Source organism: Amblyomma mixtum, chromosome 5 (assembly GCF_055824585.1).
Source record: "Amblyomma mixtum isolate Tamu chromosome 5, ASM5582458v1, whole genome shotgun sequence".
NCBI lineage: Eukaryota > Metazoa > Arthropoda > Arachnida > Ixodida > Ixodidae > Amblyomma > Amblyomma mixtum.
In genome coordinates this window covers 65,732,145-65,746,133 of record NC_143016.1, presented here as the reverse complement: position 1 = coordinate 65,746,133, position 13,989 = coordinate 65,732,145, and the positions used below count along the sequence as shown (strand labels likewise).

Genomic DNA, 13,989 nt, shown 5'->3' with positions numbered 1-13,989 from the left:
GACAGCCAAGGTGAAAGCATTGTCGCAAATTTCTTTGGTCTGCGAAGAGATTAGTTGGCACTAATATCTCCTCTAGCAATGGTGCTAAAAATCCAAGAACCCCCAAAGATAGCGACTCTGTCCCTAGCTACAAGCTAGTGGTACAGTCATGCAATTACACTCCTGCCTTAGCCCTGGTCCAGGGAAACACAGCGCAAGGAGGGAGTACTGCTGATCCAGCTTCTAAAATTTGCATATAAAATTGTAAATTGCTGGGTTTAACCTCCAGAGGCGACCCATGGACTATGAGGGACACCTAGTGGAGCGCTCAGGATTAATTTTCAACCACCTAGGCTTGTTTAACGTGCGCTAACATCACGCAGCACGCGGGTGCCTTTCTTGTTTCGCCTCAGTCCGTTGTACTATACCGCGGCCTCATAACTTCACGTCTCTTTGTTTTTGTTTTCGTTTTTCTGATGACAAGAATCAAGAATCCTCGGAGGTACTTCAGACAGCCGAAGAACTCAAGACACGCTCACCAATACCCGCGCACAGCACAGCAGACAGATGTGAGATCCTAGTCTATACGGGAACTTCCTACTAACGGAATCCGTCGCACTCAGTAAAACTAAAATGCGGACGTGGTATCACGACAAACGATCGTCTCTGATGGGGACGAATGGAGATCGCCTTCCGTTCAGTAGCCCTCTCTCCGCACCAGTTTCCCATCTCGGTAAACTGCCGATCACGCCAAGTTAGCCCGAGTCCGTGTTTCTTGACAGACGCGCACTGCCCGAGCCATCCGGGGCTGTAAAGTTAAAATTGATCGCCGATGCGGCCATCTCTTTAGGCCCCGGCCAAGTGTTTGCCATTCCGCCCCGCGAGCGAGCGCCCCAAATGAGGCTCCGGTGGAGAGGAGGAGGCGCAAGAGGAAGAGTAACAAGAGAGAGAAGGAAAGGACGTCGCAGAGCGACGCAGCGCGACGGCCAGAACAAGACAGAGTTAATGGTTCGAGCTTTGCATATCATTTCGCGTGCGCGCGCTCGAGCGCTGCTCGCATGCCTTCGCCTCTGCATCGTCTAAATGCGTCGCGCAATTTAGAGCAATTTGCATAATTATTCTTACTGCTGGCCTCCTACACTGCGCGCGCCGTCTGGAGGGCTCCTCGGGTAACAAGCGTGCGTCCGGCGCCGCTTGCTGCTTTTGCTGCCGGTTCCAGATGATGCCCCGTCCTTGCCTCCACACGAAGGCAGACACGCTCGTCTCGTGTGCACGAGAAACAAACGAAAAAGAAAACGAGACACAATGGCTGCAACGGCAAACGATCGTATGCCTTATGTGTCCTAAACAAAAAGTTAAAAATCATTTGGTAGAATCCCGGCCATGGCTGCCGCATTTTGGTGTAGACGGAATACAAAGAGAACCGTGTGCTGTGTGAAGTTAGCGCACGTCATAGGAACGTTAGATGTCGAAAATAATAGGCGGTCTTTACGGTGACTTTTCACCACTCCCTTCTTTCATCCCTTCTTCAGTCTCTTCTCTCACGGCGGCACTCAGGTGTCCGCCAAGAAGGAAACAGTTACTGCGCCTTAGCTTTCTCATAAATTCTTTCAGGTTGGGAACAAACGAGCAAGTGCAGCAAATGAAGGCACAAAGAGAGTCATCGTGAGGTTCATAAAGCCGTATCTGGGCATCAAGACATTAATATCGAATTGAGAATTGTGTGATTGAGCACCCTGAAACGACACATTCATGCGCTGGGGTTCATTAACGTGCGCTGTCATCGCACAGCACACGGGCTTGTTTGCATTTCGCCTCCATTGAAATATGGCCGCCGTGACCGGAATCGAACCCGCGGCCTTGAGATCAGTAGTCGAATGCCAAAGCCACTGAGCCAATCGAAATTCGCGAAAATCAAGGCACGCACGTAACAGCCTCCATGATAGATTTGCACGGGAAGTTATCTGGTTCGCCGGAATAGCTATGCTATCCCTAACAACGAAAGAACAGCAATTATTAAGGGCAACAGCTATCGCGCTTTGTCTCACTTGCGTCCGGGCGCACGACTCTCCTTCCACCAATGATTATTGTAAACTAGGTGCGTTAAATTAAATAAATGTTGTGTATTTTTCTTCTTTTGGTTCTGCCCTGTTCATTGAGTAGTTCATATCCATCCAAAAGCTCCTCTTCCTCGGTTCAGTTCACTTCTACACTCGTTCCACAGGGTATATGAGCAGTTGCGTTTAGCCCGGCACCTTTTTTTTGTGCATAGGCAGCATTGTATGGCTCATCAGCAATGAAACTCGGCGGCGTTTACCAAGAAAAGTCGTACCAAAACCTCATGACGTCATCATGGTGTCGCATGTTGTCAGCAGTAGGCGATAAGATGGTAATAGGGAATCATAGACAATGAAGAAGACATTAAACGAGACAGTAGCATCAGTAATAGGGATAGTTAGTGATAGCGACAATTTTGGAATGATAAGGGACGTTAGTAAATACTGATGAGGATCATTAATGGTAAAAGCATTTAGGTTCAAGGCCTTCATGGTAAAGCCCATGTTGGTGAACGGCCTTTAAGGTGAAGGTCTTTACGTCGAAGTCATTTGTGTCAGAGGCCTTTAGAAGAAATGTCTTTAGTCGTAAGGCATTTACCTAAAAGAGTAAATACCTTATTGTGAAGGCCTTTAGAATAAAAGCCTCCCGAGCAAATGCCATCAGGTCAGCTGCCTTCAAGGTAAATGTCTTCAGGGTAAAGGCCTTTGGGTCAAAGGCCTTTAGTGTAAAGGCCAAATGATAGAGGCATTCAATCTAAATGCCTTCCGCGTAAAGGCCTTTGTAGTAAAAGCCCTTAGACAAAAGGCCTTTTGGTTAAGACCTTTAGGTCAAAGGATGCTTTCGCATTCACAGCATTGAAGACCATAAGTCTCCACCGTAACCTTTATTGGAAGACCAAAGAAGAATGCGAGTTGCGCTTGTAACTCACCTGGTGGGCGTCATTACATGATGTAAGGCTTCAGGTGTGAAAAGTCGTTTCCTCAAAGATATCCTGTTTGTATGAATGCTTAAGCGATACCCCAGCGGGGCCTGTCCAATGCAAATCAAATTTTAAAAAGCCAAATTGACGTCAACCTGCCATCTTTGATGCAATCATTCTGCGTATTTCTTTTACTCACAAACTTCAGTCGCGAATTTGTGCACGCGCACAGTTCACTCCATCGCTTAGCAAAATGCATCGTTTATCATGGACGCCTCTTCCCTCTATTGCCCTCATTTTTTTCTTTGCTGCCATCTTCCTTCTCTTCAGGGAGTAAGTTTCAGGTCAGGCGCTCGAGACGAGTTAATCACTCCGCACGCACTGCGTCCCTTACAAAGCAGCCGGGCTTACGCGCAGTTTCCAAACTGACGTTTCATTCTACGCCAGCACCGCGGCAACAGCTGGGCAGGGAACGAGCGGCTCGCGTTCCGGGCACAGCACAAAGAGCGCCATACAATTAACGCGACGGGTCTATAGCGGCCCGGAGACACATGGGCTGCCGCTTCGGGAAAAATATACACGGCACAGAGCAAAACAAACAACGTCTTCCGCAAAAGTCCACCGCCTCTGCCGCCTTCCAGGCAGGACTGGGAGGTGGTTGTCGGCGATCCTCACTTAAACGGCCGCAATATTGCGGTGCACCGCTTCGTTTAGCAGACCTCCCTTGTTCCTCTTTTTTTTCCCCTTGCGGAGCATATTCCGCGGGCGTCAAGTTCCGACGCGGGAGACCCGCCGTCTATTTGACAGCCCGCGCACCGCCGCGGCCATAAACAGAGCCGGCCGGGAAGCGCTGCGCCAAGCTTCTTTTCTTCCCCGTTGGCAGCGCTGTATGCTGCGCTGTACGTCGCGCTCCCTTGTCTCCGGCGCGGCAGGAACTCTCGTTAATACCAATTATCCGCGGCAGCACCCCCTGCACTCTCCCGCGCCGCCCCGTTCCGCTCGTGGAGGCGCGAGAATGGAGAACGCCCTGGATTCCTTCCCACCCCCCTCTGCCTCCGTCCCTATTTATTCTTTTTCTCCCCTGGTCTCCTCCGCGATGGCGCCGTCGGTGGCGCCTGGCGTGCCTACGCAGCGCGCCGTCACTGCCAACGAAGGCGACGACGCCGGCGAGGACCCCTGCGTCAGCGTCGCCGCGAGCCTATTGCCATCCATCAAGCTCGGCGTCAGCAGGATTAGGCCTTTAATACTAAAAGATGGCTTATTTACCCTCGATAAGTATTTCGTCGCGCCAGAGAAAAGAAGGGAGAGGAAAGGGTGGCCGGGCTGGCTGGCTGCCTGACATGCCTGGGCCTGGCTAACGTTGCGCGGCGGGCTTGACGTTTCGAATGATGATCACGCCTCGGGTACAGTCAGCCAGCCCGCCTTCTCACCTCCTGTGGCGCCACCGTGAGACGTGTCGTCTCCCCGGTGTGCCTTCCAGGCATCTTTGGCGCGTACACGTCTCTTTGGGCAGTCGGGTCTCGTTGGGTGCTTGCTGGTCGTGGTCCGAAGACAGGTTGCGCGCCGTTGCCCCTTCATCTACCGCCCACCCCATCACGCAACCCTTTCTCCCCCCCGTTCTTCTATCTACCCTAGAACGGGTCTTGGACGTGAAGTCGCGTGCCTCGGTTCTGGCTGAGACGTGAAATAAGCGGTGTTCAGGCGAGGGGTACCAGCGGGAAGGAGAGGAAGAGAAGTGAGAGAGAGAGACGGGTCCATTCTCCTTTTGTGCGCGTCTCTTTCACGCTGCCCACCGTATAGTACATATATCGGCCGGCTGGCACAAAAGGCGACGACGACGACGACTGCTGGCAGCCGATCGAGGCTGATTGTTTTGTCTCAGGGTCCCCCCCCCCTTTTGTGCGTCCGCCCCGTAAGCAAGCCTCCTTTGTTGTGCGGACCAAAGTCCTTCGCGGAGGACACGTTGATGAGTGGGTTGCTGCGTCAGCCGGTTTCTCTCTTCCTTTTACGCTTCCCGCCTTCTACTCCTTTACAAGTTTTTCACTCGTTTCCTTCTTTAATACCAGCCATTTCTGCAGATATACTAGTCGCAGCTGATAAATAAGGACAGATGGATTACATATGAGGAAGGAAGTTCGAAAATCAATGCCCAGACGATGCGATCGAACGATTCTTACTAGCCGCTGTTCTTTTTTATTTTTGCGTTTTTCCTGCTAGATACTGAAGACAGTCTGATAACAACGGTGCTCAGCGACTACGAAAAAGAGCCGTTTCTGGATCGGCCAGGTTAGTTTCGGTCCATCTTTTTGGCAAAGCAGGTAAAGAAGGCACCAAAATGGGACATAAGGTATTTGTAGCGCAAGGCACTCAAAGCTGATTACGCAAGACCTTCATTGCGAGTATTGCCTGATGTTTTCCTTTATCATAAACCACTTATCATAAGATAGCTGTAAGTGCAGTAGAGCATAGGGGTCACACGTGCGTGAATAAAATGCTCCTTTCTTGCGCACAAATAAAGCACGTTTTCACGTCACTGCACATTATTGGTATTTATCTTTCGTCGTAAAATACTAAGAATTATGGGTTGTAGTCAAGTGCTTCAAGAGTGCTCGTCGAGTGACGTATCGCGTTTGTCGAAAGAAGGATCTCTTCATTGATCACCTTTGCAGCGCTAAACACGCGTACAGCTTTTCCTCAGTACAGATGCATGATCAACTACAGATCCCCTTTGATATATCCTATAATCTCTCTTGCAGGAATCCGATTAGCTGTAGACAATTCCTTTCCACCTTGGTCTTGAGAAGATTTCGAAGTATCAGTACTCTCGTCATTACAGGCATGTTACTGGTAATTTTAATGAAGATAGCTAATTAACTTTTCACGCGAAAAGTCTTCTTGTAAGTTTAACCCCTGTCACTCATCACTGAAATTTGCGCGTTAGTTCAATTCTACTTTACGAGGGGAGTGTCTACACATGCATCTAAATTATAGCATATGTTTTTTTTTTTTTTCGAGCTGTTTGCCATCAGGCATAATGAAAAAGGAGATAAAGTTATAAAAAGGAGTGCAAACAAACCTCGCTTAAAAAGCGGCACAAGTTCGTGATATAGCGATTATCTAGAGTCCACTTGGTATAGTCGTCTGCAACGTCCCATCGCAGGCCAACCTTTCTTAATAAACGTCGCCTCACGGAAGCTGTAGCCGGGCAAGTCCACAGCAAGTGTTTTTCATCACACAGGTCGGGCGCAGCACCACAATGGGGACACTTGTCTGTCACTTCGTAACGTTTGTCACGCCACCGATGACGCACACAAGGAGTCAGAGCCGCTCCTGCCCGAATCCGGCGCACAGATACCTCCTCCTCCCGAGTGAGACTCCGGGGGAGAGGGTACGAACACGGAGGAATTAGAGCGCGTGTTCGCTGACGCAAAGACTGTTTCTCGGAAACATGGGACAGGAACGGATCTGAGGGAAGAGGGGAAGGTGGCGGGATATCGGATGTGTCAAGGTGTGTCATTGCATCCACATGAATATTATGCGGATCCTGGGCATGCCCGCGAATCCAGTGTATACGCACAGGACAGGGGTATTTTGTGCAAAGTTGGTGAATGGATTGTGTAACTTGGAATGTGCGCCGGACAGCCTTAAGCTGTTTAAGGGCGGCAAGGGAGTCGGTGTAAATGTGTACAATATTGAAAGTAGGTACGAGTGGAAGGGATGCAATGGCATTGTGTATCGCCTGAAGCTCCAAGGCCAGGGGGGAGCAAGTATCCGAGCTATATGTAGCGCGGGAGTTGAGATGAGGATGTGAGGGACTGTAAACTGCAGTAACTCCCTGCACTGCTGCGTGTGATGCATCGGTGTATATTATGCACCCTGAAGGAAGATGGGCGGCTGATATCGGCGTCGAAGCAGAGGGGCGATTGTCTGTGAGCTGACAGTATGACCATGGGGGAAGAGTCTGTAAACGATGAAGCTGAAGCGACATCTTGCGTGCTCTGTTTGCCTCACGCTAGCTGCTCTCATGACTTCGTAACTTGTTTTCTAATAGCCAGGCATTACTCAGGCAGGTCCAGGCTCCCAATTCAAGTACAATGATCATTTTATTTCTTTTTCTTTCGGGAGGGGGGGGGGGGGGGGGAGCGGGCAGTGGTGTAGCGTGCTGTTTACACATTAAACGTTTTTTGTTCGTAGCTTGATATTCAAAGAGGAGTGAGAGAAAGGGGAGGGGGAGAGATCAGTGATGCTGGCTTTCTGAAGGGGATCCGAGCTTTACATTCGATATTTATCCGCATGCACAGTAAGACGGTGTTCATCCGCTCTTCGTAGCCTGATATGAGAAAGAAGAAAAAGAAAACAGGGGAGGAGGAGAGAAAATTAATGATGCAGGCTACTTCAAGACGATCACAGGTACCAGTTCAATTCTATTTGCGCACAAAACAAAAGGATATAGCTTACGAGTGTACAGATTGAACGACACAATTATTTCGTTCAAAACCGCAAACGGGCATATAGAGTGAGAGACACCGAAAGCCGTTCAGCAGGTTTCAATCGTGCAAGTAACTCGCACTCAGTCGGACGGCGCCGCTAGTGGTGTCTCACTAAAAATAGAAGCGGAAGACTGTGGTCCCTATCTTGTGCCACAGAGGAGATTGTTTTACCGCCTACTAATTGTCGTCTGCGCCGTAACACGGTCATCTGGACAGAGAATAACGAGTGCTATCAGTGACGACACTCTGAGGATTGGTGCAGTCTTTCTTTACTTCCCTTTTTTTTTGCATTTTAATTCTATTCCGAGAACCGTCAGGGGCTAAATGGTCGAGGGAAATAGGGGGGTTGTGGTGAGAAGTGGAGAGGTTAGTCGGATGATGGTGAGGTGCTCTTGGACATGCGTGCTCGGGTGCGCGTTAGAACTGTTCTGTGTACCACTGTATGCGAAAGCGAGGTCGTCACGTCGAAAGTTGGCGCGTGCTGCGCGGCGCTCGCGTGCTGGGGGGTGGGGCGTGGGGGGAGGACTGGCATAACACTAGACACCGGACACGGAGGTTGTGGTTAAACAAACGTCGTTCCTTTTTTTTCTCCCTCGCTCAGGCGTTCCCGAGCCGACGGTGACGTGGTGGCGTAACGCCACCGAGCAGCTCCACCACACGGTGGACAGCTCGTCGCACGGCGTGACCCGTTCCACGCTCGAGCTGCCCCAGCTGCACCGGCACGACCTCAACGCCTCGCTGGTGTGCAGGGCCTCCAACCACAACGGCACCTACGTGGTCACCAGCGCCGTCTCCCTGGACCTGTACCGTGAGTGGGCCGCCTATTGCACGCGCGCCGATTCAGAGGCAATGACCTAAAGCACACACTATACTACAGCTGGTCACGTGGGCTATCAACACGGCCGTAGCGTGTTCGTAGCAGCAACCGCTGCAGCAAAGCTGCTGTCGTTGCTGTGGATCTTGCTGCGGTGTCGCATATGCCTGATGCTGCAGTATTAATAGCTTGCGGACATAGATTGTTATGTATTCTATGTACACATTTTACGGGTCTTTTGAAGATGATCCATTTATGCATAGTGACCAACTACTAACACATGACCTGACCCCTTTAACATGGCGTCACATTGCACAAACGCTCCTGAACGTGCTAATCATTACAAATGCCATTAGCTATTTGGATTAAAAATAAAGATTTTGAATCGATTCAGAATGAAGCACGCGTCGAATACCGCGTTTTCGGGATAAGCGCTTCTATAGTTCCCTTAACTGCCAACACAAGGCGCATGGCTTTGAACATTCAAAAATAGAGCGTTGGCATCGTCCCCGAAGGAAGGAAAAGTAACGACGGAATGGCTCTCTTTGAAGCGCTATAGGCTTAGCGGCACTGACTGGGCGCTGTACCGAATTCCTGGCAATGTTTTCTCAGCATGTTTTCTCAGCGTGCATTAAGGCGCAGTTGACAAGCTGAAAATTTTTCCACTTGTTCCCGATTCGATTAGATGTGGCTTCGCACCGAACCGAAAGGCAACTGAACCAGTGGTCGCTGTCGACGCGGAGACGTATGGGCAGCATCCGCTGCCCTTTCCCGCTTGAGATACTCTTGTTGCCTGTGCCGCTGCTTCTCCAGACACACCTCCCGTTCTTCATCGGTTTCGTCAACTCGACGATCCCGCTTTCGCGACTTACCTCTAGCCAACGCGGCTTCGTGACTCTGTCGTAGAGATCGCTAAAAGCAGCCCGGCACCTCGAATGCTCAGTCGAAGAACTCGTGCCGGTGACCGGTTCTGGCTTCATGTGTCTCCGGTGTCTAGGTGACGAGCGCTGGCTTTATTCGGCAACAGCGTATCACATGGTGAGTGACACAACTGGCGAGAACGAGCGGTCGGAGGGGCGGAACGACCGGTAACAGCTGCGGCAAGTCACGTGATATGACGTCACAGCCACACCTCCGGCGAGCCTCCAGTTAGAGGTCAAATCCAAGCGCCGTTTGACGTTCAGCTTTACATACGAGAAGTGGAGCAACCCGAAACAGAATAAGAAAGCTACTTTAGACGAAGAAAGAAGTGGCGATACAAAGTAATGGCGACTCACCATGCCGTAAATTATGGGGGGGGGAACAAGAATGCGAAATGCAGTCCACACGAGGACGTTAAGAGGAGACATTCACGAGGCAAGGAAAAAAAAAAGCGCGCAGCTAAATCCCTGAGCCGTTTCGCTCACAGAACATTGAAGGCGCAAACTTAAAATACAAAGAGGACAAAAAATTTTATATATCAGGAAAAAAGAAAAAAGAGAGAACTTCGCTAAGCCGTAGTTGAGCGTCCTCTTCAGACGTGCATGGCTAGGTCAAATCTCTGAAGTTTAATTCCTTCATTTATTTCCCATTCTTGCACAGGTCAATGGACTATACGTTGGACGGCTGGCTCCATAATATTCTTTCCATAGCATACATAATTTAACCTAATCTCTTTAACCTAATCTGCATGAGGGAGGAGCGCTTGATTCCGGCGGGGCGACCATTTCGCGGGGGGTCACAACCGGAAAACTCCGCATTTTCAAACAAAGGCAGCGGTATAATCTCCTCTCGAGCTGAAGGTTTGGCGTTGCGGTCAGATCTCATTATAGCGAACATCTGATTATAGCGGGCTGCGCTCAAGCGTATGCCGGTTGTCCGACAGACGTGTATTCAACGAGTATTGCTTGCATAATATATAGCAAATTTAGCGCGAATGGCGCATTTATTCCTAAGCCTCGTGTACCCTCGGCTGAAGTGAGCAAGCGACCGCGGGGAGTTTTCACAAAAGCCAGAACGTGAAGGGAAACAGAATGCGATTCATGATTTCAAAATGAGACATTGAAGGCACTTTAACAAGATATAATAGTGCTGAGCTGGTCATGGAAAGAGGCATCCGTATCAGCGCTGTTCATATCTCGCTTTTGTCGCACTTTCTCCCCTTTGGACTTTAACCACACTTCACAAACAGAGCCAGGTTGATGGCCTGCTTTTTCTTTTTTTTGAAAACCGTAACCGTATTCTTCACTACATTCAACAAAGGACAGCACCGAATCCCAGTTATATAAGACATCATGACTCTCAGACTCTGTCTACCCAAATAGCCAAGAAATTTTGTTTGTTTTTTTCAGTGATGCACTGTTTTGAGACAACTAAAAAAATGCTCAATCCTTACGTAGCCTTACATAGCCTCCCGTAGCCTACTGTATCCTTATGTAGTCATTTGCCTGAAACATCAGATATATGCGGTTTCCTTTAGTCATGCAAGAGTAAAACAGGTACTCTTAATGTTTGTATCGATAGTTCAACTGTATTATTATTGCTTTAACCTCATCCTGGGTTTCTTTTTCTAAATGGTATGACATGATATGTGCGGTGCAAGGTCTCAAAGCTGCCCATAGACTAGCATATAAGAAAAACTGTAGTGGAGAACCCCGAAGTAATTTTGACCAAATGCGGGTCTTTAATGTACACTGACACCGAAAAGAACGCAGGCAGTGTTGCATTTTGCCTCCATCAATATGCGGTCACCGCGGTCGTGATTCCAACCCACATCTTTTGGCTCCGCAACCGGCGAATGCCACAGCCACTAAGCCACCGCGGTGGTTCTTTCTCCCTCTGTACTCCAGAGATTTGAAATAAAAATATATTTATCTGCCGGTGACTGAGTGGATGGTGCGCTCGGCTGCTGTGCTCGAAGAAACAGGTTCAATCACCGCCGCGGCGGCCACGTTTCGACGAAGGGGAAACGCTGCCCAGGGCGTCGAAATCAATCCGAAGCCCTCCACTGCGACATGCCTCATATCCACTGTGTCGCTCAGAACCTTAAACCCCATATACCATAGCATACACCTTACCATAATGCGTCGCTTACATATTCAGCCGTGGCTTTTTCGGGTAAAATCATAACCGAATGTTTCCGTTTTAAGGCCTCTTTCGTTGGTTACTTGCCGAAAGTTCTAACAGTGTGCGAGACCTCAGATATCGCGTGTCTCTAGAATATACATTACATCTTACATCGCCTTTCCATTTCCTTCAATTGAATTGTCTTTTGCAGTTACTTTTTCCTCTGTTACATTTGAATTATGTACGGTTGTCAAATAAGTGTTTACTGGGTCTCTTCAAGCTGGTCATGTTGCTTGTAATCGAATTTGGTGTTTTTTATTATCATTGTCGGTTATTAAATTCCCCGGGACTCGGGAAATGGCAACTGCTACTTTCAGGCTGGTAGTTGCTGAAAACAGACAATTTCACTGCACATACTACTGTCAGTATTTCTCGCCTTCTCCTTTATGCAGAAACAGGTATGCAGAACTGCAGTAAAGGAATAAATAGCATAATGCTTCCACATCACTGCAGCGTAAAAAAAAAAAGACGACCACAAAGGAAGAAAACACATACGACAGGGACAAACGCTGCTCCGTGTTGTATGTGTTTTCTTCCTTTGTGGTCGTCTTTTTTTTTTTACGCTGCAGTGATGTGGAAGCAAGGTAACCAACTTGCCCAGAAGCTCGTTTTACTAATAGCATAATGAATCGATAAACTACAGATAAACTTCTTCTTTCTCTCTTTCGCTCTCAGAGCAAGGTAATTCAGTGCCGAAAAGTAGTTTTAACACGCTTCTCGGGATGTTCCTAAACTGCTCCCACTCTGCTGTAAGGACCACTGTGTGTCCTTACACTTGTTCAAAACAACAAATTCCACTTCTAATAGCGACGAAATTCTTCTGTCCCTAATACGAGCGTAAACTACTTGCAGCAGGCGCTGCCGGTTATTTGCATTTGGCCTGAAAGGACGCATTAAACTGTACACCAGCCCGCGTATATCCGAGCTAGGCTTTCAAGAAGCGCTGTAACTGAGACAAACTAATCCTACAGCTCTGTTCGATCATGCCGTGCCCTCATCTGCGCGCAGTACCCGTTTCGACTCAACAGAGGCCATTTATAAACGAGCCCAGTTCTAGTTTTCCTTTATTACTATTATTTACCACCCGGCATTATTTTGGTAGTCTTCCGGCCCTTCTGTGTCCCTTCGAGTTCGACGGGTTTATCTACGTCATGCCGAGCTTTCAGACGCACTCCACCAGCCTGACTGAAAAGTACGCGAAGAGAGAGAAAGGTGCGCAGCATACGATAGGCGTAGTTAATTTATGCGCGCAATCTCCGGGCCGCTTTCGGCGTCGCGCACCACTGCCAACTGCTCTCTGGCGTGCGCCTGCAAGTGCTCGAAAGGGATTAATCTGGGCAGCAGGATATTGCGCCGCTTGGCCACAATCGACGACGAGATCTGGAGCTCTTTTCTTTCTTGTTTATTTTTCTTCTCTCTTTCTCTCACTCCCTTATCGCGCCCGCTGAATCGCGGCTAATTGGCCCACTGTTCTCCCACTTGTCGTGATCCCAGACTCGTGTCGTGCGGGCTTTGTAGAGCAGGAAGGAGTGGGGGGTGAGGGTGAGGGGTGCTCCGACCTTCGTTGTACCTTTGATGCTATCGACGCACTCACGCCTTGCTTTGTTTCGTGAGGAGGTAAGCGCTCTTCGTCCAGTTCGCGGTGCCATATCGACCGGCCGTATAATGCGTGCAATGTGACGTGAAAAGCTTCCGCGAGCGCGCGTTGGCTTGATTGCTCGTCGAGGCCGTTGCGGCGAGTAATCTGAGACTCGCCATTTACGTCGCAGTCGCCGACGCGGCATTTTCACCCTGGTCACGGAGGGCAGCTGCACGTGTCGTCGGCGTTAATTTGCTGCCTATGCGTTTGGTGCTATCTTTTTTTCATTTCTAGCTTTGGTTTCCTTGTAGAGAAGTTTGTTAACTGCGTTGTTTGTTCGGGTATCGCCGAATTAATGCGCTGGTCTTAATTAGTAACTTTTTTTTCGCTTTTCTCTGGTGTCAAAAAGGGATACCAATAATTGTAACAAACCGCCAAGGAGTTTCTCAAATTTACTTAGCGCAGAAAATTTCGACACCGTCAGGGCGAGTTTCTTAAGGAGCGTTTCATCGAGCTAAGGCATGCCGGGAAGATGAGGTTTCTGATTTGGCTTGGCTAGTATAGTACTAAAAAGTTGAATACTGCTGTAGAATTACGGCTGTGCCACGATACAGTGGCTATACCTGGCCATCGCAGCCGCGATGCTATCCATTATGTGTAGAATTAATTATTTTAATTGAGCGTTTTTTTACCTAATTAATAAGTTTGGCATGAGTGAATGTTCGGTATTAGGCTCGTATGAAAAATCTTCAAAGCATTCCTTCGAGATTTCCTCCGAGTGAAACTGTATTGCTATAACTGAGTGCACGTTTACGTCTCAACCGTAGCCAACACCAAACCTAATTTTTCTGGCATGCCCTTGGTGGGTGAAGTGGAACGGCGCCAGTTTTCCAACCGGAAGCTCTGTGCCTAACCACGACTTTCATCCAATGAAAGCGTTCATTTCAGGGGCCACGTGATATACGTCACCAATATCACGTGATCATAGAGGGCAAATTCTCGATGTTACCCGTTTCATGACATTCTAGACAACTCTCTTATTGGC

General features: G+C 49.0%; 1 protein-coding gene across 1 annotated transcript in view; it reads left to right on the top strand.

Annotated features, from left to right (window-relative positions):
• LOC149342485 (roundabout homolog 3-like) overlaps positions 1-13,989 on the top strand; it is a 307,670-nt gene that overhangs the window by 244,066 nt on the left and 49,615 nt on the right. The window contains exon 4 of the mRNA XM_089544885.1: positions 8,048-8,254. Coding sequence (XP_089401011.1) covers positions 8,048-8,254 — 207 coding nt within the window. The remainder of the gene's footprint in view (positions 1-8,047; positions 8,255-13,989) is intronic.